Genomic DNA, 26,618 nt, shown 5'->3' with positions numbered 1-26,618 from the left:
CGGGAATCATGGAGCGGACCCCACCAGGTGATGATGACGACCTACACGGCAGTGAAGGTCCAGGGGATGGACGCTTGGATCCATTACACCAGGGTAAAGAAGGCACCGTTCCAATGGGAAACCCAGATAGTGTCTCCAACCCGGATGATCTTCCGCGCAAAGCCGCCTTCTTAATTATATTGCTGCTAGAGATCATGAGACTGGTACCCGTTCAAGGGTCTATTTTAGTATAAGTTAAAGGAACAAAGGTTACAGCCATGGAAGGGATGGATGTTCAATTAACTTGTGTTATGTTTCACAGCCAGAAAGTTGAGGCCGGTGAAGTTATTGCAATATGGCAACGGGGGGCTGAAAGAAGCCGAGGCAAGATAGAAGTCGGTTGGGATCAGGATAAACAACAAGGAAACACGGTACTGAATCTTACTAAGGTAACCACAAACGATACGGGAGAATATACATGCTTGGTCAAAATACGGGATAGTTTTGATTACAAAAGAGTGAGTATGAGGGTTTTGCCATGGACTGGGGATCATGCTGGGTGGAAGCAAAATAGGGAACTGACTTGGGACAGAGTAGAGGACGGGACCAGCTGGTGGGAGAAGGGAGGCAAAGGTTGTGGGTGGTTGAATGTCACTAATCCTAGAATAGGAAATGCATGGTGGAGGCATGACAGAATGATGTCATCCTCACAGAGACACGGTAGAAGGAGAAGACGGGAGGCTAATGATACAATAGAACGAAATGCTGAGCAGGAAAACCTAGTGGTAGGATTAATTAGAGATTTTGGGATCATGCAGAACGTGACTAAAATAACAGCTTGTCTGCCATTACCACAGGCTGCAGGTGAACCAATTCCCTGGGGAATAATACCGGTAACCAAAATGCCTGAATCATTCAAGAATGTTTCATGGTCCTGCCAGTCAGTTCCCAAACAAGTAGAGGTATGGAGGGATTTGTGCATGACCATTCAGGCTATGACTAAAGAGGAATGTGAAATGAAACCCAATCATCATGGTTGGATTCAAAATACCAGGAGGTGTTTGATTGCAACCGCAGTAGATGAGCCATGCAATATAGTACGAATAAGAATGAAATCCCACCGAAATGAGATGAGTTGTCAGAATATCACACAGAATTTTGACACCTGGAAAAGTTGGAAGACATTGTGGGGACCCAGTGTTTTGGAACACTATAATTACCTTGGGGAAGTACAATGGTGCATCCAATGGTTAGGGGTAAAGAATCAGTCACATTATAGGGCCATCATCACGTCTACATCTTCCCGGGAGTTCAGACCGCAGAAAGAGGATTGGAATTGTACTGAGGTTTTTACATGTGATACACCGGAAGACCAAATTGGATTGGTACCAGTGAAAATGGCATTAAAATGGGAATGTGAGTGTAGGGGGTATAATCACACGGTTAGCAGAGACTCCATGGATGGACCTATAGATTGTAGATATACTACTGTGCACAGTCCTGGAAATCTAGTCTGGGTGTTGGGACACGGACAGTGGACCACACACTTATCTCTAGATGGATCAGTAACACAAATTACCCTAGGGGTTCCCACATTGTGTCCATACTGGAAACAGAATAGATTGATCCAAAGGAAAGGACTCAAAAGGAGGGAAGAATCCCTAGAGGAGCAGTGGCATGAACCTGGCGCAGGAGTACAATTTGGGTGGATATTAGAGTCATTATTCCCTCCGATAGCAACATATCGAAATAGGGAAATGCTCAACAACTTGTTAGGACAGACAGAAAGATTGGCAGCAGCTACTAAGAAGGGATTTGAAGATCTAAATTTGCAATTGCAAGCTACATCAAGAATGACCCTACAAAACAGAATGGCATTGGATTTGCTACTGTTAAAAGAACATGGAGTTTGTGGTTACCTGAGTAGGAGAATAGATCATTGCTGTATACACATTCCAAATGTTGCACTTGAACTGGAGAAAGATATCTCCCAATTGGCAGAAGTGGAAACAAAACCCAAGGAAATTGAAAAGGAAGCACAGCATAATTGGATAAGGGCAGTATTTGATTCTTTGAGGCTTCACCTGTCTGGCTGGATTACTTCCGTTATACAGTATGTACTAATGCTTTTGGTATTTTTGGTGACTATATGGATTGTATATAGATGCCTTTTAGGTGTGATCGAAAAGGAAAAGAAGCGATCTCTCCGGTTGCTGAAGGCAATGACCCGCGGGCGGCAGAATGAAGAACATCCCCCACCTCGTTATGAAGATGTTACTGTCAATACTGTTGGTTGAGCATCTTTGCAGCAGGACTGAAGGATGCTCAAAAGGGGGGAAACGTTGGAAAAAGAAATGAAATTTAGCAAAATGTTTTATTATAGTTTAGTTATGAGTTGTGTGTGTGAATTGGTTTGTTAAAAACAGTTTTGTAGCCGTTGATAGTATGTGTTGAGTTTTGTGTGTAACTTAGCAGGTAGTCTTAGGAAGTTAAATAAACATTAAACCAGGGTAGGAGAGTAAGAAGACTAACTGGTTTGGGGGCAGCATACAATAAGACAAGCAGAAGATTTATGATTTTGCTTGTGAACTAAGGAATGTATTACAAGGAGTATGTCACTTGGCAAAGGGACCTGTTTCTTGGAGACTTTGTTATGAATTGCATGTATATAAAAGGAAAACACCCATGTGTGAATTTTGGGGTTCTGTTTTTGGGGACGCTAGTCCGCAGGCCCCCGGGCCCTTCAATAAAGCGCCGCACAAAACTTATCCGAGTTTTGTGTCCTTTATCATTCGGGCAACAATGTAAACAGCACCAAATCCCCAAGAGGCTCATTAAGGTCCTTGTGCTGTGTCTGTGCTGCTGAGCTTTAAAGGAACAGCTCTTCCCAGGACCAGCTCCTCTCCCAGCCCAGCAGGGCTGAGGGCTCTGCCTGCAGGCACTGAGGGGACAGGAGCCAGGCAGAGACAGGCTGAAGGCAATCAGGATTGGGAAGACATTGAGCTGAGACTTCACTTGGGGAAAGATCTTCACAGCCCTGTGCATGGTGAGTGTGTGGGTGCAGGGCAATGTCCCCTGTGCTCCTGGAGGGATCTCCTGAAGCCAGCACACCCCACAGCCTGGGGGATGTGTCAGGAGGACTCTCCCAGTTTCTCTCTGGCACAGGAGGAGCAGGAGGAGGATGTGCTGCAGAGCAGGGCTGCCCTGGGCACCATCAGAGGGACAGGGCAGGACGGCTCCTGCTGCCAGGGACGGCTGCAGGGGCTGAAGCTGGGGCTGCAGCCAGGGCTGCCCAGGGCTGTCCTGCAGAGCAGCTCCTGCAGCCCTCAGGGCTCTTGGCCAGCCCAGGGCATGTGCCACCTGCCAGGGGCAGCTCTCAGCCTGCCTGGCAGCTCCCCATGGACGCTGCAGGGGAGAAGTTGGAGGTGGAAGGAGCCACCCCCATCAGGGCAGATTTCCTCCAGGAATCTGCCTGCATGGCCAGGGCTGCTCTCAGCTTTCTCCTAAGGGAAGGGAAAGGGGCTGTCAGCTTTGGCTGTGTCACTGACACTCCTGGACTGTCACCCTGGGTATCAGCAGATGGGCCTGTGATCTCCCTCAGAAAGTGCCTCCTCAGCCTCCTCTCCCTACAGACAGCAGCAGCAGCTCCTTGGCTTGCAGCATCTCTGTTTGTCTGCCCTGCCCTTAAGGCCCTGCTGCAGGGAGATGCCCCCGGGCAGTGCCCTGTGCTGGGAGGGGTGTGCAGGGCAGAGCTGAGCCCCCAGGGCTGGGCTGGGCTCTGGCAGCACTGGCAGGGACAAGGCTTGGATAGAGAGAAACAGCTCCCAGTAGGCACAACTCCAGGCAGCAGAGAGCCAGGCCAGCCCTTGGTATCCCTCCATGTCCAGCTGCATAGGGAGAGAGAAAAGAATTGGAAAGATTGATTTTGAAACTGGAGTCATCAAAAAAAGCCTCGTTATTTTTAAGTGCAGTTTTAAATTGGTACATCCTGTACTAGAGCGAGGGGAAATGAGCAAAGAGCACCTGTGTTGGCCCAGCAGGTTTGACTGCACTGGGGCACAGGGAGCCCTGTTTTCCCTCTGGGCTCCCCAGTGTTCAGCCTGAGAGCAATGCTGAGAACAGGACTTCTGTCTCTTCTAAAAAACACACAGTTACTTTGGAGCCCAAAGCTACACTGAAAAAAAAAAGGTAAATGAAATTTCCCCAAAGAAAGAGAAGCAATTTTTAGTGGTTCTGTAAGAAAATAGCATAGCATTGACTAAAACTATTTTGTCCAAATTGTCAATGTTGTCTTTGAACAGATCAAAGTGTCCAGAACCAAGAAATGTCCAACAGCAGCTCCATCAGCCACTTCCTCCTGCTGGCATTGACAGACATGCGACAGCTGCAGCTCCTGCCCTTCTGCCTCTTGCTGGGCATCTCCCTGGCTGCCCTCCTGGGCAACGGCCTCATCATCAGCGCCGTAGCCTGCGGCCACCACCTGCACACGCCCATGTTCTTCTTCCTGCTCAACCTGGCCCTCACTGACCTGGGCTCCATCTGCACCACTGTCCCCAAAGCCATGCACAATTCCCTCTGGGACACCAGGGACATCTCCTACACAGGATGTGCTGTCCAAGTATTTCTGCTTATCTTCTTCATGGGAGCAGAACTTTCCCTCCTGACCATCATGTGCTATGACCGCTACGTGTCCATCTGCAAACCCCTGCACTACGGGACCCTCCTGGGCAGCAGAGCTTGTGCCCACATGGCAGCAGCTGCCTGGGCCAGTGCCTTTCTCAATGCTCTCATGCACACAGCCAATACATTTTCCCTGCCCCTGTGCCATGGAAATGTCCTGGGCCAGTTTTTCTGTGAAATCCCCCAGATCCTCAATCTCTCCTGCTCCAAATCCTACCTCAGGGAACTTGGGCTTCTTGTGTTTTCTGTCTGTCTAGTATTTAGCTGTTTTTTGTTCATTGTTTTCTCCTATGTGCAGATCTTCAGGGCCGTTTTGAGGATCCCCTCTGAGCAGGGACGGCACAAAGCCTTTTCCACCTGCCTCCCTCACCTGGCTGTGCTCTCCCTGTTTCTCAGCACTGGGTTTTTTGCCTACCTGAAGCCCCCCTCCATGTCCTCCCCATCCCTGGATCTGGCCCTGTCAGTTCTGTACTCGGTGGTGCCTCCAGCCCTGAACCCCCTCATCTACAGCCTGAGGAACCAGGAGCTCAAGGCTGCAGTGTGGACACTGATGAGTGGACCATTTAGGAAACATTAAACTGGTTGCCAATATCTGCATATGTCTTGAAATAAAAGTAACGTTTGATACTTCTTGTTGGATTGTTTTTTTTTTTTCTTCTGTTTTCATTTTTTTAATATTCTCCCTAAACCAAGGCCATTTTTTCTGCAATTTCTTATTTTGCTTCTCCAAAATTCACTTTGGCCTCAGACTGTGTCAATGAGGAGCTGGTCTCTTGGTGGCTTTAAAGGAGATAAAGGATCTCCCAGTGGAGTTTTCATGGGAGATCCCTTTATGTTGCCTTCACTGGAGCTGCAGCAGCAATGTCTGTGTGCAGAGCTGGGGCAGATCAGTGCTGGCCCAGCAGCTGTGCCCAGCAGCAGCAGCACTTGGTGTTGCCAGTGCTGCTGCCGTGGCCCTGCCCCGCTGCCCTGGCGGTCCTGGTGTTGCTGCAGGGCCTGAGTGCTCTCGGGGCCGGGCACAGCCCTGGGGGTGGCAGTGCCGGGGCTGCAGCAGGGACAGGCCATGGGCACTGCTGGGGCAGCGCTGACGCCTCAGGCCAGGCCCTGGGGGCTCCAGGCTCCTTGCCCAGGCTCTCTCAAGAACACACCCAGGCCAATGCTCAGCACAGAAAAGCCCCATGAGCAGCCCCAGGCTGGCCGTGGGCAGGCTGGGGGCAAACAGCATGGCTGGGGCTCTGCAAGGGCCCTGGGGCAGACGGGAAGGAGCAGCAGAGCAGGGGCTGATCCATCCCCAGTGTGCTGCACAGCCCAGGGCAGCATCCCAGAGCGTCCTCATGGAGCTGCCAACAACATCCCCCCTCTGCAGCCCTGGCCTCTCCCCCAGCTCACACAGGTGCCCCATCCTTGCAGGCACAGACACGGCAGCACTGGCTCAGCAGCCCCTGTTTGCATTGCACACAGCAGGGGAGCACCCCCATGCTGTTGGTGTGGGGACATGAACATGAGGGAGCACAAATGCCATCAGCCCCTGGAGCCAGCAAGGGCTGGGGGACACCAGGGAAACCACTCAGCTTTGTCCTGGCCTGTGCAGTCAGCCAGAACGTTTGTTCCCATCAGCTGGGAGTTTCCTGTCCCACTGGAGACGCTGTTGCTCAGAGCCAGGGCTGCCTGGCAGCCACCCCAAAAATACCTTGAGCATTTCCTTGGCTTCACCTTTGCTTTCTTTATTCTTCCTGCTTCAAATTTCTTCCTCTTGCCCATCCCTTTTCCTTCCCTGTGAACTGTCCATCCCTGTTTTCCCTTTCCTCTCTGGCCCCACTCCCCATTGCTCCACGTGCTGCACCTCTCTCAGTGCCCCTCCCCTCCTCTGTGTCGGGGACAGGGGCACCAGGCCAGTCTCGTCCTGTCACAGACATCTTTTCATTAAAATCCTTTCATTTGGATTTTTCCTGCTGAAGCTGAGAAGTTCCAGCAACAAAGTGTAAACAATGGTTTTTTTGCTGCTGCGGAATGCAATAGGTGGATCCGTGATTGGTCTCCTGTGGATGTTTGGATTTACTGACCACTCACAGCAGAGCTGGGTCTCGCTCTCTGCCAAGACACAGATCTTTGCTATCCATTCTTTTCAATTCCATTCTAAGCTTAGCCTTGTGAGAAATCTTTTCCTTTCTATTTCTTTTTAGCTTAGGTATAATGTAGTATATATATAATAAAATAATACATCAAGCCTTCTGATCATGGAGTCAACATTCTTGTCTCTCTCTCATCCTGAAAACCCTTTTGACCACTGTTCACATCATCCCAGTCCACACCGGATTTGCAGGCTATGCCAGCACCTGTGCCCGCCAAGGCGCCCCCTGCCAGGGCTGTGGCACGACAGGGCGCTGAGGTATTTACCTTTAGCGTGACTGCTGACATGGCCAGCAGGAGGCCATTAGGTTCCCGGGGCTGTGGCGCCTCCTCATTGAATTTGTGGACACTTCCCTCGTGCCAGGTGACTGTGTGTCTGAGGGACCCCGTGCGTTTCTGGTGAGAAGCCAAAACTAAGTCTGATGAGATGACTGAGCCTGCCTCCTCGCGGCATCTGCAGGGTTGCGGAGTGGGCTCCTCTGGCTCTGCCGGTGCTGCTGGGGGTGCAGGGGCAAGGGGTGTTGAGTTGACACCCAGTCAATCATCTACTCTTGTCCCTGTGGGGCCCAAGTACCGGGACATAGCAGGTGCGATGGCTTTGCCAGGGGCTTCCCAGGCTTTCCCTCTGCACAGGGGTTTTACTCATAACACCCATTAACTGCTTTTGTATAAGCTGGAGAGGGAAGTCCATGATGCGGTTGCTCAGCATGGTTTGGGGTCTGATGAGGTTATGCAGACTCTCTGGAGGGTTGTTATGGATGTGCTGACGCCTCTTGACCTCCGTCATGTGGCGCGCTGTCTTTTTGACCCTGTGCAAGGTGATGTTTTTGAGACCAAGTGGGCTCATTTGGCAGCTGACGCAGTGGTGCAGAAGGCTGCACTGAGGCCATAGGACCCCAGGCGTGTGGATGTGGCTGACATGCTGTTGGGCACTGGGCTTTATGAAAATACCCAGGGCAGAGTGGATTCGATCCCATTGTGCTTGACCAGTGCGACACACTGGGCATGGCAGTGATTGTTTAGACCCTGGAAATGGCTGCTCCGAGGTAGCCATTTGTGACCATTGTCCAGGGAGTTGATTTGATGAGTCTTTCATGGCATTTGCAGCAAGGCTGACTGGATCTGATTAGAGGCAGGTGCCTGATCCTGTGGCAAGGAGGATTGTGATTGCAAACCTTGCAAGGTTTGCAAAAAAACTTGTTAAAAAGTATTTACCTTAAATTATAACCTATGACTTATCAATTTAAAAGAGGAATAACACTTAACAATATTTAACTTAGCTTATAACTTATATTAAACTTAAAAACTTAGAAAAAAAACAACTCTTAACATCATTTAACTTCACTTAGACCTTGTGACTTAACCTTACCTACACGTCTGACTGACTCAGCTATCCAAGGCACTCAAACCCCTCAGAGAGCAGCATTTCTGCCACATTTCCCCAGCACAGGCACTCCTGTGTGCACACAGACACAAAGAGTCAGTGCAAGGCACCTGGGAGAAATTCCCCTGAGGGCAGGAAATGCTCCCTGTGGATCCTTTGGCATCTCCCCAGCAAAGAGTAAAGGGTTGAGCCTGGAGGAGTGGGGGGATCAGCCCAGGCTCTGTCAGTGTTTGGGATCCCCGAGTGCAGCAAACAGGAGAGTTCCCGGCTGGGAGAGGCCCCACTCAGAAGGAGTCGCTGGCCCAGGAGAGCTCCAAGGGCTCCTTTTGGAGCGCTGTGTGCAGGGCCCCAAGAGAGGGGCTTCAGTCCCAGCAATGGCTCATCCTGGCTGCCCTTGGCAGCAACAGCTTTCTTTGGCAGGGTGAGAACAGGGATATTGTGCGACTGAGGGAACAAAAACAGTTCCCAGGGCTGCTCCTGCAGAAACCAGGAGCTGGTTGGGTAGCAGCAGTGGCTGGAGCAGACAGTGTTTGTGATGAGCTGCAGAGGAGCTGAGCCCAGGGGCTGTTGGCCAAGGCCGAGCCCCAAGGAGCATTTCTCAGCTGGCAGGGTGGCCTGAGAAGGGGAGGGGGAATGGGCAGCACAGGGCCCATGGAACCAAGGGAGCATTGTGACACTGTGGGGCCTGTGAGACCAAGGGACGATAGTGACACTGTTGGGCCCTATGAGACCAAGAGACCATTGTGACACTCTGGGGCCTCATGGAATCATGGAGAGCACTGTGACATTGCTGGGCCTCATGGAACCAAGAGGGCTGTACTGACACTGTGGGTCCATGGAATGTAGGGACCATTGTGACACTGAGAGGCCCCATAAAACCAACGGTCCATTGTGACACCATGGGGCCTCATGGAACTGTGGAGACCATTGTGACACTTTGGAATGTCATGGAACCAAAAGGCCATTGCGACACTGTGAGACCCCATGGATCCAAAGGTCCATTGTGACATTGCAAGGCCTCATGGAACCAAGGGCCATTGTGACACTGAGGGTACTCATGAAATCATGGAGATCATTGTGACACTATGAGGCCCCATGGAATAAGCAAAGCATTGTGACACTGTGAGGCCTCATGAAACCAGTGAGACCATTGTGACCCTGGGGGTCTCCAAAGAACCAAGAGGACCATTGTGATACTGTGGGGCCTCGTGAAACCAGAGAGGCCTTTGTGACACTGCAGGGCTGCATGGAACCAAAGGTCCATTGTGACATTGCAGGGCCTGATGTCATCAGTATTTCATTGTGACACTGGAGAACCAAAGGAGATCATTGTGACACTGCAGGGTTGCCTGGAACGTCAGGGCCATGGTGACATTGTGGAACCCCATTGAACCAAGAGTTCATTGTGACACTGCAGGCCTGCATGGAACCAAAGCTCCAGGGTGACACAGAGTGGCCTCCTATTATCAACGGTCCATTGTGATACTGTGGAGCCAAAGGAGACCATTGTGACACTGCAAACCCCCAGGGTCCAAAGGTCCATTGTGACATTGCAGGGCTCATGGAATAGAGGAGTCACATGACATTGTGTGGCTTGTGGAAGCACAGAGATCATCGTGGCACTGCAAGGCCTCATCGAATCATTGGGACCATTGTGACACTGCAGGGCCTTCTGGAACCTTGGGGCCATTGCAACACTGTGGAATCCAATTGAAAGCAGGGTCTCTTGTGACACTGCTGGACCCCATGGAATCAAAGCACCATTATGACACTGCAGGGCCCCATGGATCCAAGGCACCATTGTGACACTATGGGGCACCATAAAAACAAAAGAAGGCGGAACAGTGCTGGCTTTTCTTTCTTTCTCTGTTTTGTGTCGTCTTCTGTTTCTGTGCTCCTGCAGATTTTGATTAACATTAAATTGAACAGGCTTAGAGTTTGTGAATTTGAATGGACCAAGTCAATGTTTTGAGAAGTGTTTTCTGTTGATTGAATATCTGTCAGTTTGACATGAGAAGAATTTTAAAAAGTAATACAAAAATTTTTGTGTAACTGACAATCTGTTAAACCACTAAGATACCAAACACGCCTCTGTGATACACGCATATTAAAGACAAAGAAACCCAGGAACCTCCTCTTTCTTTTCAAGTCAGCAAAGAAGCAGTGGGCCCCAGCCCTGGCCCCCATCTCAACCAAAGCAAAGCAAAGGAAAGCAAAGGAAAGCAAAGCAAAGCAAAGCAAAGCAAAGCAAAGCAAAGCAAAGCAAAGCAAACCAAACCAAACCAAACCAAACCAAACCAAGCAACCCTGCCGTGGGCTGAGCCACTTCCCCCCTCCCCAGGCTGCCCCCACCCCCCGCCCTTGGCCCCATTCTAACCAAACCAAACCCCAACAACTCCCAAACAGGAAAACAAAAGAGGCCACAAAACCCCAACCAGTACAAAACCAGCCACACCTATTAAAATCTTACCATCAGGCCCCCTCCCCCCAACACAGCTAAAACCAAAAATACTACAACTTACAACCCATAGAAAATAGCCCTACAACTAAAAACTTAAACACAAAAAACCTCCCAAAACCAACCATAAAACCAATCCTAACACAACCCAACCACAACTCCCACCAGAATTTACAGGCGGATCAGTAACCTTTTCAATACTTCAATCCTCCCTTGAGTAAAAGAAAAACAAAATACAAGCATATAAAGAAACAATGTAAAACCACCAAAGTAAGTAAAGAAGCATTGAAATCCTAATTAACAAAAAAAGAAAAAAAATCCCTAATCTTAAAAATTAAATTGTCTTATAAACTATAGAGAAAGAACACTTTTTCTTTATAACACATAAAACTACAGAAAAAAATCAAAATAATATCAAACAAAAACCTCCATACTTAAATAAACAAATGTTAAAATAACTGTAATTTCATAAAAAGTTTAAACAGGGTAAAAAAAGTAATCCAGTATCCCCAAAAGAAAATCTCTATTCCCAGAGATAAAAATAATTTTGAACTTAATAATAAAAACTTTTACCTTTAAACAACTCGTGTTTAAAGCAATACCCCAGAAGTCGACATGGCCCATCAACAAGCTGTAAAAAAGCTTGAAGCAATAAAAGTAACTTCACAATAACAAAATTCCCTAGACAACTGTTATCCATGAGAGAATTAAGAACATCAAAAAATCCACTGTTTCCTCTTGTAAAAAAATCTCCACAATCTTAACAAGAAAACCTTCTCTCCCAAAGTGAACTAAAAACGACTATTCTAGAAATAGTACCCTAACTAGAAATTTTAAGTTTAGTTTCTTTCCATTGTCAGTAAAAAAATATCTTAAAGAAAAAAGTGTTCCAAAGATTTTAATTCTTACTACTTTTTTTCTTTTTAAATTTATATTTAAATAAAAATTTCTTTATACCCTCTTAAAATTTTAGGCCTACTGTACCTTTCTCGCAATCCTATCTCACAACAAAATTATTTCATAACTAATTAATTGACAACAAAACCCACCATACTCATCAATACATTACTTAAGAAATCCCAGAATTCGAAAAATCTTAAATTAACAAACCAAAACCACTACAAAGCTATAATAAACCTTTTGCCAAAGTTTCTCTGATTTTCTAAAGTACCCAGTAAAGGCTGTTTTGTTCTTCTGTGCTCCACAGAATCTCTTGTATTGGTGTTTCTCCAGTGTGCCTAACTCAGAGTACACAAACAATTGTAATTCCATTAAAATGTCTCACTGAGAGAGTTGTTTGGGGTTTGGGAGTCAGGGCTTGTGTGTCCTGCTTGGCCCAGCCCAGGCAGGGCTTTCCCAGCCACATTCCACACTCCATTTCCCAGCTGGAGCTGCTGGTGCCTCTGAGTTGTGCTGCCCCAGCCCCAGGGACGCTCTCCTTGTCTGCCCATTCCCCCACGGTCTCTGGGCAGGGATGGCCTCAGTGGGGGCTGCTGACATCCTCAGCACCTTGGAGGCTGCTGCTGAATTTCACTGCTCCAGAGGCTTGTTCAGCCTTCAGCTCTTCAGTGCAGGAATTCAGTGTCCGAGGGCTCATTAACATTCAGAACACCTTAACCAGGCAAGCTTCTGGGAGTAATTTGATTTTAATTTTCAAATCCTTTGTGTTTAAGTAGATCTCAGTAGTGTATTCAAAGTGAATACATGATATTTAAAAAGACAGCCAGAAAAGATTTTTTTGGTTCTGTTTCGTTTAGTTTTGTTTTCCTGTAAATTTATTGATATGTGCAATCTCCAATTGACAGTGAATCCAAGTACCTCCTCATGCAGTTTGACTGGGTATAAAAATCAAGGCCTTTCATGGCTGACAATCAATCAGGCTCTGTCCCTACCCCCACCCCACCATTTTCCCCATCCATGGCTGGAACTCAGAGCAGACTTGTGCAAATCTGAGCTCCCTCCAGCCCACACTGGACCTAGCCAAAAGACCACAGTTGAACAGGATACTACGTAATAAAAATTACACAATTAAAATAACAATCACACAGCTACAAACTTTTCCTTGAGCTATGTACAATGTCCCAGCAGTGTCTGATGAATCCACTATTCACAACTGATTTACATACTAAAATTAATTTTTGACAAACGTGGTTCTTTGATAGATATAAACACAATTAAGTTCTTGTATCAGGATTCTTGTCCTGGACTGAGGACAGAACAGTTCAAACAATTCCTGATTTCCAAATCTATCAGTGGTAGATGGAGAAGGGAGGTCAGGCTGCTCTTGGTGTTGAGGAAATTCTGAAAGCAGCCCGATTCATTTCATCTCCTCCTATTCTGGCTGATCTCCCCTCTTTCCCCTTCCACCCATTGGCTTTTGTCTCCCCCCAGCCCCCTGTGAAGAGCCTGGCTCTGTGTTCTCCATCCCCTCTTTGCTGGCACTGCCAGGCTGGGATGAGGAGCCCCTCAGCCTTCCCTGCTCCAGGCTGGACCAGCCCAGCTCCCTCAGCCTCTGCTCACAGCCCAAGGGCTCCAGCCCCACCTTGGAGGCCCTTCCCAGACCCTGCTCCATCTGCCAGACATTGTTCCTGCCCTGGGCAACCCAAAGCTGGCCACAGTGACCGGGTGTCACGATCCATCCTTGGTGTCCTGGTAATACAGCCCTGGCCCCTTGTCCCCATGTCAGGCTCTGGGGTGGATCCTGTGGAACATCCTTTGGTGGAGGCTGTGGCTCCAGGTGGGCCGGGGGGATCCCACGGGACAGGGACCCTGCTGGGCACGAACAGCATTGGACTTGTTGGGAGAAACTGTGAGAGGGAGCTGGGGCAGAGTGACCAACCCAGTGACCTGACACAGCCCTGCCGGGATGTCACACAGTCCCTCTGTGATGCCACAGCCTGCTCTGTGATGTCTCAGTTTGCTCTGTGATGTCATACCTCCAACCTGTGATGTCACAGCCTGCTCTGTGATATCACAGAGGCAGTCTGTGATGTCATAGCTGCTCTATGACCTCATGTACCCCATTCTGTGATGTCATAGCCCACTCTGTGATCTTCTGTGAAATAAGGAGGGGCAGCAACAAACCTTCTGCACTGGAATTAGGAAGGGCAGACTTTGGCCTGTTTAGGATGCTGATTTGGGGAGTACCAAATCAGATCCTGATTTTTTGAAGGGAAACATCCCTTAAAAACTAAGGGGTCCAGGAAGGATGGGCACATTTCAAAAAAGGAATCTTAAGGGGGAAAGAGCAGCCTTTCCCAGTATGGCTAAAGATGATGTAGTGAGGAGAACGACTGGCCTGGCTGCCCATGGAGCTTTTGTGGGAACTCAGGGGAAAAAAGAGGGTGCATAAATTTTAGACAGAAGGCCAAGCAACTTAGGAAGTATTTAAGGATGTCATTTGGTCATGCAGAAAGAAAAGTTGAGAGGTGAAAGATCACTTAGAGATTAACGTGGCCACTTCTGCAAAAATAATAGAAAATGTTTCTATAAAACAAATTAATAGCAAAACATGGGATAAGGAGAACCTCTCCTCTTTATTGGATGCCGTGGAAAATATAGTAACTAGAGATAAACAAAAGGCTGAGCTACTTAACATCTTGTTTGTCTCAATTTTCAATATTAGGACAGGTTATCCTCAGGACAAGTGTTCTCCTGAGCTGATTGATGGGCACAGGGAGCAGAACAGCCCCCCCTGTAATCCAGGAGGAAGCATTGGTGACCTGCTGAGCCACTCAGGTGCTCATCTGTGAATGGGGTTGGATGGGATCCAACCTAGAGGGATGAGGAAACTGGTGGATGAGCTCCCCAAGCTGCTCTCTATCATTTACCATCAGTCCTGCCTCAGCAGGGAGGTTCCAGAGGACTGGAGGTGCCAATGTGAGCCCATCCCCAAGAAGGGCTGGAAGGAGGAGCTGGGGAACTCCAGGCCTGTCAGTCTGACCTGGGTGCCCGGCAAGGTTATGGAACAGATCACCTTGAGTGCCATCACAGGGAACCCACAGGATGGCTGAGGGATCAGAGCCAGCCAGCGTGGATTTCAGTATCTGCACTGATGATCTGCATGAGGAGACTGAGTTCAGCATCAGCAAATTTGCAGATGGCACTAAGCTGGGTGTGAATGTTGATCTGCTGGAGGGTAGGACGGCTCTGTACAGGGCCCTGGACAGGCTGGATCCAGGGCCCAAATCCAGCAAGGTGAGGTTGAACAAGTCCAAGTGCTGAGTCCTGCACTTTGGCCACAACAACCCCTGCAGTGCTACAGGCTGGGGACAGAGTGGCTGGAGAGCAGCCAGGCAGAAAGGGACCTGGGGCACTGTTGGACAGCAGGCTGGACATGAGGCAGCAGTGTGCCCAGGTGGGCAAGAAGGCCAGTGGCTCCTGGCCTGGATCAGGAATGGTGTGGCCAGCAGGAGCAGAACTGATGGACTCAGCACTGATCCGGCCCTGCTCTGCACTCAGACAGTGCTGCTGCAGCTCCAGAATAGGGAACACAAGGGGATCCCTGCAGAAAACTTTGCTGGGAGATCATTTAGCTCCTTTAAAGACACCAAGAGCACAGCCCCTCATTGACACAGTCTGTGGACACAGGGAAAGTGCAGAGAAACAAAATGAGAAATGGCACTAACAATGGTTTTACTTTGTGGACAATAATAAAAACTAAATCACTGGGAAAAAAAGGACAAATCCAAAAGAACTATCAAAGATGATTTATATTACAAATTATTTATAATTCTTGGCCTGTCCCTGCTGCAGCCCCGCCACTGCCACCTCCAGGGCTGTGCCCGGCCCCGAGAGCACTCAGGCCCTGCAGCAACACCAGGGCCACCAGGGCAGCGGGGCAGGGCCACGGCAGCAGCACTGGCAACACCAAGTGCTGCTGCTGCTGGGCACAGCTGCTGGGCCAGCACTGATCTGCCCCAGCTCTGCACACAGACATTGGTGTCTGCCGCTCCAGAGAAGGCAACACAAGGGCATCTCTGCAGAAATCTTGGCTGGGAGATCCTTTAGTTCATTTAATGTCACCCAGAGCGAAACCCCTCATTGACAAAGTCTGTGGCCACAGGGAAGTTGGAGAGAAAGAAAATGAGAAATGGCACAAAAAAGACATTTATGTGTGGACAACATGAGAAAACTACTATAAAGGAAAAAAAGCCCCTACAATCAAACCAACAATAAGATGACTTCTATTAGAAGTGGTTTGCAGCAATTGGCCATCAATTTAATTTTCCTGAAAGCATCCAATCATCAGTCTCCACACTGCAGCCTTGAGCTCCTGGTTCCTCAGGCTGTAGATGAGTGGGTTCAGGGCTGGAGGCATCACCGAGTACAGAACTGACAGGGCCAGATTGAGGGGTGGAGAGGAGATGGAGGGGGGCTTCAGGTAAGCAAATGTTCCAGTGCTGACAAACAGGAAAACAACAGCCAGATGAGGGAGGCAGGTGGAAAAAGCTTTGTACCGTCCCTCCTCAGAGGGGATCCTCAGCACAGCCCTGAAGATCTGCACATAGGAGAAAACAATGAACACAAAACAACCAAATACCAAACAGACACTAACTGCAATGAGCCCAAGCTCCCTGAGGTAGGATTTGGAGCAGGAGAGCTTGAGGATCTGTGGGATTTCACAGAAGAACTGGCCCAGGGCATTGCCATGGCACAAGGGCAGGGAAAATGTATTGGCCGTGTGCATGAGGGCATTGAGAAAGGCACTGGCCCAGGCAGCTGCTGCCATGTGGGCACAAGCTCTGCTACCCAGGAGGGTCCCATAGTGCAGGGGTTTGCAGATGGACACATAGCGGTCGTAGCACATGATGGTCAGAAGGGAAAGCTCTGCTGAGATGAAAAACACAAAGAAAAAGACCTGTGCAGCACATCCTGTGTAGGAGATGTTCCTGGTGTCCCAGAGGCAATTCTGCATCGCTTTGGAGACAGTGGTACAGATGGAGCCCAGTTCAGTAAGGGCCAGGTTGAGCAGGAAGAAGAACATGGGCGTGTGCAGGTGGTGGCCGCAGGCTACGGCGCTGATGATGAGGCCGTTGCCCAGGAGGGCAGCCAGGGAGATGCCCAGCAAGAGGCAGAAGTGCAGGAGCTGCAGCTGCCGCGTGTCTGCCAGTGCCAGCAGGAGGAATTGCCTGATGGAGCTGCTGTTGGACATTTCCTATGGTTCCTTGATATTTGGATCTATAAGAAAAGTAATCATGGAATAGTTGCGTTTGGAGAGGACTTTAAATATCCCAGCACAGCCTGGCGGCACTTTACCCCCACTGCCTGCCCAGGGCTCTGCTGCCTGGAGCTGTCCCTGCCTGCAGCTGCTTCCCTGTGCCCAGGGCTGGGCCCTGCCAGTGCTGCCAGAGCCCAGCCCAGCCCTGGGGGCTCAGCTCTGCCCTGCAGACCCCTCCCAGCTCTGGCACTGCCCAGAGGCAGCTCTGGCTCTACAGGCTCTGATGGCAACGTCAGAGCAACCCTGAGGAGGCTGGAAAAGTGACATTGACATTGCCTGTGAGGGGTCCTGTGCTGATTTCTGTCACTGCCTGCTTTATACAGAGCTGAGATAATTTTTTTTCATTTTTTCTAAACATGAACTGAGAAATGAATATCTACGTGCAATTTCCCATCCCAGCACCTCAAAGCAGTAGATTAATAAATTTTTCCCTTTTATGCAGCCCCTGCCTTGCTGTGCTCCCTGTATAATCTACTTGAAAATTTCTGCAGATAATTGCCATGCTGGGAGCAGTCCTGAACAATGCAGCATCCTCCCCACACAAGGAGAACACTTCCAAGCCTTACCAGCTGTTTCCTCCCACCCAGACCTTGTCCCCCAGTGCTGGGAGCAGCTGCCAGGGCTGGCTGAGAGCTGTCCCTGGCAGGCAGCAGAGTCCCTGCCCCAGCACAGCGCCCTGGGCTGCAGGACCCTGCTCTGCAGGACAGCCCTGGGCACCCCTGGCTGCTCTGCACAAGAGAGAATCAGAGAACGTATTCACAGCGTCTGTAGGCACTGGGATGTTCCAGCTACAGGAGATGGCTCCAGGAGCTGCAGCTGCATTGTCCTGCAGCCAGAGGTTCCTGTGCCAAGGGCTGGCAGTGATTCTGCCCCAGGCACTTCTCAGCACCTTCCCAGCCCTGACTGACTGAAGCTCTCTGTGCCTCTGTGCTGTGCCCGGGGTGGCTGCAGGCAGTGCCCCAGCCCTGCTGGGCTGGCAGAAGAGCTGCTCATCAAGAGAAATGTGCTTTTGAAGCTCTGCTTGGTTACCAGGAGCTGCCTCTGTGCCAGGCGCCCAGCCCAGCTCAGCAGCACAGAGACTGCCCAAGGACAGTCGGGCTGTGTGCTCAGGCCCTGAACATCAGTCCCTGAGAGGGAGCTGAAGAAACTTCTCCAGAACTGCAAGGCAGAATCCAACTCCAAAATTTCTTGGACATTTAATGGGTCCTACTGAGGGACATGACTGAGAAAGTGTCCCCAGGCCCCAGGCAGAGCAGAGAACTGGAGGCAGTGATGACAGGTGGGGACAAAGAGAAGCCAAGTCTTGGTGCCCTGGGCCACAGCAGGGTCTGTGCCACCAAGGGCTGTGAGGAGACACTTTGTCCTGAGGCCCTGGGGCCTCCTGGCACAGCCCCAGCCAGGCTGGGCACTGTCAGCCCCTTGTCCTGCCCTCAGCATCCCCCCCTAGCCCACATCCCAGTGGCCTCAAGGATCTGCTGGAAGGAGTCCCTGGGGAGCCTGGGTCCGGAATGCCCCTGCGGAATCCTTAATGCTCCTTGCCGGGACTGCAGACTTTTCAAAGGACTTTGGGTTTGGCTTTTGCCTCAGAGTCTCTGAGAGGTTTATGCAATCATGGCCTCCAATTATCTGCTGTAATTAGTCCCTGGAGAGGCTTTGTCAGTAACAACACTCAGTGCGGCTCATTAATGCTTCAAGTTACTTCAGTTATTTTAAGGTACTTGGTGTTTCCCTTTTGATACAGACTCTGTGAGAGGTTTGTGCAATCATGGCCCGAGTTACCTGCTTTAATAAGTCTCTTGAGAGCTTTGTACTGACACTCAGTGGGGCTCATTAATACCTTGAGATACTCAAGTTTTTTAAGGTACTTTTTGGATTTAAGAATACTTTTAGGTACTTTTAAGGTGTTTCCTTCCCAAACTGAGACTTTGAGAGGTTTTTGTACCATCCTGTCTTCCAATTCTGTCCTACAAGGTATTCATGAGGAGCCTGTGTTGGGTATCTTCCCCCTTTCTGTTTTACAACAAAGATGGAACTGAAAGAATTTTGTAAGATTTTCTAAAAGCATCCAAACAAACATGGGACAATTAACAATACAACAAAAAAAACTACTAAGGAATGAATAGTCCTGTTTTAGCTAGATAATATCCAACCCTTTAGGCCCTTGGTTTGGAAGAGTTTATTGAACCAGTCTTTGTTTTCCACTTGAAGCTTCTTGAACTCTTCCTTCAGTACCTGAATGCTCTTGTGGATTGACTTGCTGTGGCTGGAGAGGTTCATGCAACACATGCCCTCAGAGTCTACACAGCCATGCCCATGTGCCCAGAGTAAAAACTCTATCGCTGTTCTGCAAGGTGGCATGTCTGATGGTCTCTATGTCTCAGAGCAGGCCACTCAATGTGAGGGAGGTAGCATTGGTTTGCTTACTTAACAGGCACCCAAGATGGTCTAATTGTCCTAAAGCTTTAGCTGCAGCCACCCAAGCTAGTCCAAATTGGGGGTGCTACCATCCGACACCTGGATTAAAGCTTTCAAAGCCATCTCTTTTATATCATTCAATACTTCTCTGGGGATACCTGCTGCTTGATCATCTGCTCAGCTGTGTTGTCCTTCTGCAGCTTGATGGTTGATTGTCAATTCCACCCTTGCCTCATTATTAGCATAATTTGCTATTAATTGATTTAGTAAACACTTCCATCCCCCTCCCCACCGGGTGTATTCTGTAGGTGGCAACAGCATGGTCATAATATATTTTTAAATCATAAGTGGTTAAGACATGCTGAAAAAATGGACTTCATTAGGCCATTAAAACAAGTAAGTCCTTCCTATTGTCTTTAGCTGCCCTACACAGATCCTTGATTTCCCCTCAAACCAATGGCTGATACCTGGGATTCTGCCTCCTTCTTTCATAACATATGGGGGCAATGAGGAATTTCAAGACTCTTTGCCAGTCTCCTTCCTTAACTGCTTCTTTCCGGATCCTTTCCTAGGGATCGTCTGGGGTTGAAGGGTGAGGTGCCTCTAAGGAATCCAAACTGTCTTCCATGGAGGAAGTATATCTTGGAGGGGAAACATTTGGATTAGAAATACTGTGACAGTTGGGCTTATTATCTTTGATCATGGGGGTTATATTGTTGCCAGAGAGTGAGGCAGAGGGCACTGCCATTTTGTCCAGTGTTGGAGAGGAAGCGCCTTGATTTAGGATGGCGGACATCTGGGGTGGCCTTCTGGATACATGGCCCAGGGTGAAGGTGGAATCATAGATATTGGGGCATGACCTGAAGTTGTGGGGGTGGAGTCTGGAGGTTCGTTCAGGGCAGAAGAGAAGGTTGTGGTAGCAGGAAGTGGAGGAGCCAGGATGGAGGGAGGATAGTCGGGCTCCTGAGCCACATTCAGCCTCTTTCTGAGTGTCCAGGCCACGATGCTCCAAGACTGTGTGGCCATTGCCATCTTGGACCATCGTGGAAGGTATGAGAAATGCAGGTTTGAGGGAAGGTCCTGAGTTAGAAGTCACCAACAGATTGAGTTTTCAAAACACTGCTTGCTGGTGAAGGGTCTGAAGGATGGTATGGAAAATGGGAGCATGCAGGGTGCAACTGGGTCCCTTTTCATCAAAAATTGTACAATTTAACTCCCACTGAGTCCCAAAATTCAGTGGTATGGTTTTCATCAGCAGAGACATCTGGAAATTTTTTAAAGATCTACCTCATGATTGATTTTAATTCGTTCTTGTAAAATATTATGATCAGTGAGAATTAACTTAAAGCATCTGTAAATGCTCCTTTCTACTTGGACATCTGGCTGCCCATTTTTCTCTTTCTCCACGTTAGGAGGAACAGCCACCAGAACACACCAAATCAATAATGGGACGTGGGTGCATATTTTAAAAACATAGTGGAAAGATGGGCAATAAATGTCTTGCATTTCCCCAAACCCACCTGCAATCCTATGCAGGTGAAACCGTTGTTTTCCCTGCTGATCCTGGCCAAGGTCCCTCAAAGTAACGACGGATCCACCGGGCCTGGCACAATCCAAAATCCCGGGGAGCACTGGCCTATCCATCAGCTAACCCCAGCTGACGTGACTGACACAGGGAGCCCTCAATTTTAGGGTCTCTGTTTGGGTGCCAAATGTCACAATGAGAGTGGCTGCGACAAACCTCTCTGGTTCCCTGACTTCAGGGCAAGGGTTTGGAAATGAAAAGGAGCTGGTTCGATGGAGTTGCCCAAAAAGAACTTTAATAACAGGGTGAAAAACAATAATCGTGGAGAAGTCGAGTACAGTATGAGGTGCAGGATCCAAAGACCTGAGACAACAACATATAAACTTGGGGTTAGAACACTCTAGAACAATAACCATATAGGTGAAATAAGTAAACAATAGGGGAGCAGAACTAGGACAGTTTAGCATAATGACACTAAAGGCTTATGGGGGAACTCTCAAACTCACCCTAAGTTAAATGAATGATTCCTAGGACTTGAAACTCATGGCCAATTCTTTCGGAGTAAATCTGGCTGACTCTGAGTTACAGCCAGGCTGTGGAGAGTTTTGTCAAAGAGTGGCTTGAGGAGAGTGAACACAGCCAAATTAATCTGGGGAAGATGTCCTAACTAGGGCAGAGGCAGGCAGAGGCCTTTTTGTGTCTGTAGCAGGATAGAGAATGGAAAAGTACAAGACCATGGTTAGTTCCAAATCTTGCAGGTGCAAGATAATGTGTCCTTGAGCCTTGCGGAATATGATAAAGAAATGGACAGTGAGGCGTGAGAGGTAGAGAACGTAGGCCCAAAGGAATGTGGATGAGTTAATGCTATAGTTTAACCAATAGATTGCTTGGCTTACAGAATATTCATAAGCTTATTATTTGCTGTATAAGTGTTTGATACTTTCTTCAATAAACTGGACCTGTGATGAACCATCTGGTGTCCTGGTCTCCTTCCTATGACACCAGGCTATCTTTCAAACCGCTGCTTTGCACTGGCCCCTTGGGACCATTCGGCCCAACAGAGCCACAATGATGTCCTTGGTTCCACAAGGCCCCACAGTGTCACATTGGTCCCTTGGATCCATGGTGCTCTGCAGTGTCACAGTGGCTTCATCATTCACAAGGCTCCCAAATGTCACATTGGTCTCCATAGGAAGGAAGCCACAGAGCTCCATGTTTCAGCAGCTGATGAACATCAACCACCAGAGGCCAAGGCAAGCCTGACTTGTCTGTCCTGGCAGGTTTGCTTGGAGCAACCCTTGGATATTTGAAATTATGAATGTGGAATCCTAATGTCAGACATTTGTGCCTGGAGAAGGATGATTTTTTCCATACAAAGAACAGCACAGAGTGCTTTCCAATGTTTAGAAAACAGGTGAGTCCTGGAACTCAGGAGTCAAAGACTAGCTAGACCTGTCTGTCCTGGCAGCTTTTGTCTGACAGCAATCCTTGGATACACAGAAATTTGGAGGTGGAATCCAAATTTTGGCCATGGTCACCTGGAAAAGATGGACAGTTTTTTTCCATACAAAGGAAAGCCCCAGGCCCCAGTGTTTCAGGGACAGATGGGAATGGCCTTCCACATTCCAAGGTCAGCCAGACCTGTCAGGTGATCCCTGGGAGGCCAAGGCAGCCACACCTATTTTATGTTCCCTTGGATCCACAGTGTACAAGTAGCTGCTTGCAGTGTCACAGTAGCTCCTTGCTTCCATGAGGCCTTGCAATGTCACAATGGTTATCTTGCTTCCATGATGTCCTGTGGTGTCATAATGGCCCCTTGATTACACAAGTTCTTAAGGATCTTAATGGTCTTCATGGTTCCACAAGGCCCCACAGTGCCATAATGATCTATTGGTTCCATGAAGCCTCACTGTGTCCAATAGCCCCTTGGTTCTATTGGGGCCCAGTAGTGCAACAATGATTCCCTTGGTTCCACAACTTCCCATAGTGTCACAATGGCCCCTTCCTTCCATGAGACCCTGCAGGGTCACAATGGTCTCCCTGATTCCATGGGGCCTTGCAATGCCACAATGCTCTCTATGGATCCACAGTGCCCTGCAGGATCACAATGGCCCTTTGACTCCACAAGGCCCTGAAATGCGGCAATAGCCTTTTGGTTCCTCAAAGCCATGCTACTTATCACTGGCCCCTTGGGACCATGCAGCCCAACAGAACCACAAAGATGTTCTTGCTTCTACAAGAACAGAAAGATGTTCTTTGTTCCACGACGCCCCACAGTGTCACAGTGGCCCCTTGGATCCATGGTACCCTGCAGTATCACAATGTTCTCCTTGGTTCCACAAGTTCCTACAGTGTAACAGGTTCCACAAGGGCCTGCAGTGTCACCATGGCCCATTGGTTCCACAATGCCCCACAGTGTCACAATGGTCTCCATAAGAAGGAAACAAGTGAGCCCCAGTGGTGCAGGGGCAGATGAGAGGCAGTCACCAGAGGCCAAGTCTAGCCAGACTTGACTGTATGGGCAGATTTTTTCTGGGACCAACCCTTAATGGGTTAATGTGTAATGGGTTAATGTCTCAAGCTTGTTCATCAAGTTTCTAAAGTCTATGAAGAGAAGAAAGCCAAGAATAGAAAACCCACAAAATAAATATAATGGGCTAAGGTGTTGCAAAATGAATGTCATAAGGCTTAAACCACAATATGTCACAAGCTAATATGTTGAAAGGCTGGATATGCAATATGTAATTTTATGCAGCTACACAGCTATATATGGTAAAGGCTATTGCAGAGTCGTCAAAACCTTGAAGAAGAGGATGGGAGCCTTCCTCCAAACGACCACCAGAAGGCAGAAAAAGACCCCCTAGCAACTATTGGCACAGATGCAGAGTACACCGGAAGAATTGCATCTCCAGGAAAAATAGACATATAAAAACCCTGCGAACTGTCGGGTCGGGTCTGGGCGGTTGGCGGAGCGGTGACTCCCTGGCTACACCCAGCGCTCCCGGGTGGGTGCAAGCCCTTGGCTTCACCCAGAGTTGCAATTTGCCTATTATCAGCTTGCTCTGCTAATTCAATCAATTCTCTACTGATTGAATTTAACGAGTGGGGGCTCATTTCCACTACCAACTTATAACAGAGACTTTCACATAATCTTGTGTGTAGTTACCTGCAAGAAATGTATCATTCTAAGAAATTTTCCCAACTGACATGAATAGAGGCTTGTAGGATATTTTAGGGGAAAACCTCCCAAGCCAGGGACTGGGCTCTGGCCAAGCCCTGGGCCCTCCTGGTCAGGAAACATTCCATGAGATCCAGGAGTTTATGTGCTAAAAATATCATCAAGTCACTTTGACTTACTCATTTGGGCCTATGAAAGCTGGACCCGCTTCTGGAGCAAATTCAGACCTCACCTATGGGTGAATGCACCACATAGGATTTTCCCAAGTGCTTGGAAGAGTTCTCCAGGTCCTGGCTGTGAAATGGGACTCTCCAGCAACTGCGGACTCTGGATGATGGTAAAGTGTTTAGGCAATTGGGGATGTGTCTTTCTCAATCCCTATCATTTTTCTCCTGTAATAATGATTAGGTGCATTACCTTGCCTCTTTTTGCTTGTTGCTAAAGCCAAGCATGTAGTTGTACTGAATGTATAATTTTACTTTTGTGTTGCCTTAACACTCACAGTAAAATAAGACAATTCTTCCCATTGGTTTCTGTGTTCTTTAAATCACCCCTGCCAGCGGGCAGAACAGGTATCAGAACCGGTGAAAGCCAGGCTCTGCTGCGATCTAGCTGGGCCCCATGGAATGCAGAGGGCCACTGTGAGTCCATGGAACCCATGGAGGCAAGGCGCAGATGTGAGAAAGGTGTGCACCATGGAACCCCAGAGACCCTGATGGAGCCAGGGCTGCAGTGTGTCACAGAGGGAGGGACCTCATGGCAGCAGGAGAGCATTGTGAGGCTGTGGAGCAACATGGCACCAAGGTTCCACTGGGACTTGACAGAACCCCATGGACGTGAATGGCCCGAAACGGAGCCCAGAGACACTTCCCAGACAAAGCCCAGAGAGGGGGATTTGCCATTGTGACCCTGTGTGGCACCATGGAACCAAGGAGAGCACTGTGACACTGCAGGGCTCTGTGGAACTGAGAACTCGTGTGACAGTGAGGAGCCCAATGGAACCAAGGGGCCATTCCATCCTTCAGGGCTTCACAGAAACAAGGTTCCATTGTGATACTGCAGAACCCAGAGACCATTGTGACACTGAGGAGCTTCATGGAACCAATGAGACCATTCTGACACTCCGAGTCCCCCTGGAGCCAAGGGGCCATTGTGACACTGTGAGACCAAAAGAGACCATTGTGACACTGTGGGGCTTCCGGGAACCAATGAGACCATTCTGACACTCCGAGTCCCCCTGGAGCCAAGGGGCCATTGTGACACCACAGGGCCTCACAGAACCAAGGCAACCACTGTTACACTGCAAGGCCTCATGGAAGCAAGGGGCCAGTGTGACACATCCAGGCCTGGTGGAACCAAGGGGCCATTCTGATTCTGGGAACCCAATAGAACCAAGGTGATGAGAGTACAGAGACTAGTAGTGCAGCAAGCATACAGGCCTGGCTGATAGCAAAAGGGCACGATTATCTGCAAGGAGTGCACAACCAGGTCTGAAGCCAGCAGAGAGTCTTTGAAATGCCCTTGGCCAGGTGATAAAGAGAAGCTGGTCAATAACACAATGCCTCCAGGCCCGCTAGCAGACTATCAGTAAACCGCAAGGCAGAACTATTGCAGAATAAGCAGAGGCATGAACATCTGGCTTGCACCAATCATAGCATTAGTAAAACCACATGAACAGATATTTGTACCCAATAAAATGTAAGCTAAAGACATGTGGAGAACTAACAATAGTATAAAAGAACATATCAAGCAGTAATAAATCGAACAAGATGCATACCTCATATTGAGTTGCTTCTTGATTCCAGACCCCTTATAAACCCCTTATCTCTACACTCTGCCCCATCCCACAGGAGGCCACCGGTCCGTGCCAGAGTCCCTCGTGTGCCGCAGAGCTCTGGGGACCATCAGAGCAGCAGCTCCACAATGCCGAACATCAAGGCTTCCCCACATACAAGTGCACAGCTGCAGTGTCTCCTGGTACACAACAACAAGGTAGGTGTGATGAAGGTGGGGACTCAGAATGGTGACTGAGGCTTGATGGCATTGCTCACTATCCAGGGAGAATCTGCGCCTGCAGTCCCCAGGGAGATCTGGGTTGGGAGGATTACTGGGGGATGCTGGACTGGGTCCTGCATTGCAGCCAGCTGCCCTCTCCTCCTCAGCCCAGTGTGATCCTGCTGCACGGTGATGGACACATCTCAAGGGGCCATAATGACCAGCATTGTATGGTGATCAGGACACAGGATGTGTCAGGTATGGCCCTGTCAGGGCAAAGGGGTCAGTGAGGACAGGGGGCTGATTATCTGCAGGGTGCTAGCTGAGGGATGAGTGGGGCTTTGTGTACAGAGCTGGGTAATGTGGCATGGGTATTTTGCATCTGTGGTAAGAAGAAAGGGGCAGAATGGAGCAGGAGGACTGGCACATGGGGCAACTGAGCTTGGAGCTGGAGTAACGTGGGAGAATGGCCATGCCAAATGTGGGACAAGACCTTGAGTCCTGATGCGCTGGGGCCAGCACCTGTGGCGGCTCACCCTTGTCCTTCACCGCCCAGGCCCTGCCGCCTCAGGAGACCACTGGGCAGGCACAGCTCCTCGACAGGTGTCATGGGCCCCAGGGCTCGAGCAGCCTCTCCAGCCCCGCCAGACATCA

General features: G+C 49.1%; 2 protein-coding genes across 2 annotated transcripts; one reads left to right on the top strand and one right to left on the bottom strand.

The window, feature by feature from the left end:
• The first annotated feature begins 4,303 nt into the window (after nucleotides 1–4,303).
• LOC135441564 (olfactory receptor 14A16-like) lies at nucleotides 4,304–5,236 on the top strand. Its single transcript, XM_064701122.1, has one exon. It carries the CDS (start codon nucleotides 4,304–4,306, stop codon nucleotides 5,234–5,236), a length of 933 nt encoding a protein of 310 aa, XP_064557192.1.
• Nucleotides 5,237–15,852: 10,616 nt separating this feature from the next.
• On the bottom strand, nucleotides 15,853–16,785 carry LOC135441566 (olfactory receptor 14A16-like). Its single transcript, XM_064701124.1, has one exon. It carries the CDS (start codon nucleotides 16,783–16,785, stop codon nucleotides 15,853–15,855), a length of 933 nt encoding a protein of 310 aa, XP_064557194.1.
• Nucleotides 16,786–26,618: the final 9,833 nt, after the last annotated feature.

The sequence above is a fragment of the Zonotrichia leucophrys genome, unplaced genomic scaffold (assembly GCF_028769735.1).
Source record: "Zonotrichia leucophrys gambelii isolate GWCS_2022_RI unplaced genomic scaffold, RI_Zleu_2.0 Scaffold_344_55258, whole genome shotgun sequence".
NCBI classification, from domain to species: Eukaryota; Metazoa; Chordata; class Aves; order Passeriformes; family Passerellidae; genus Zonotrichia; species Zonotrichia leucophrys.
This window is presented reverse-complemented; position numbering and strand designations above follow the sequence as displayed.

Bases quoted from the DNA above. Each gene is read 5' to 3' on its own strand.
- LOC135441564 (XM_064701122.1), top strand. From the start codon at position 4,304: ATGTCCAACAGCAGCTCCATCAGCCACTTCCTCCTGCTGGCATTGACA.
- LOC135441566 (XM_064701124.1), bottom strand. From the start codon at position 16,785: ATGTCCAACAGCAGCTCCATCAGGCAATTCCTCCTGCTGGCACTGGCA.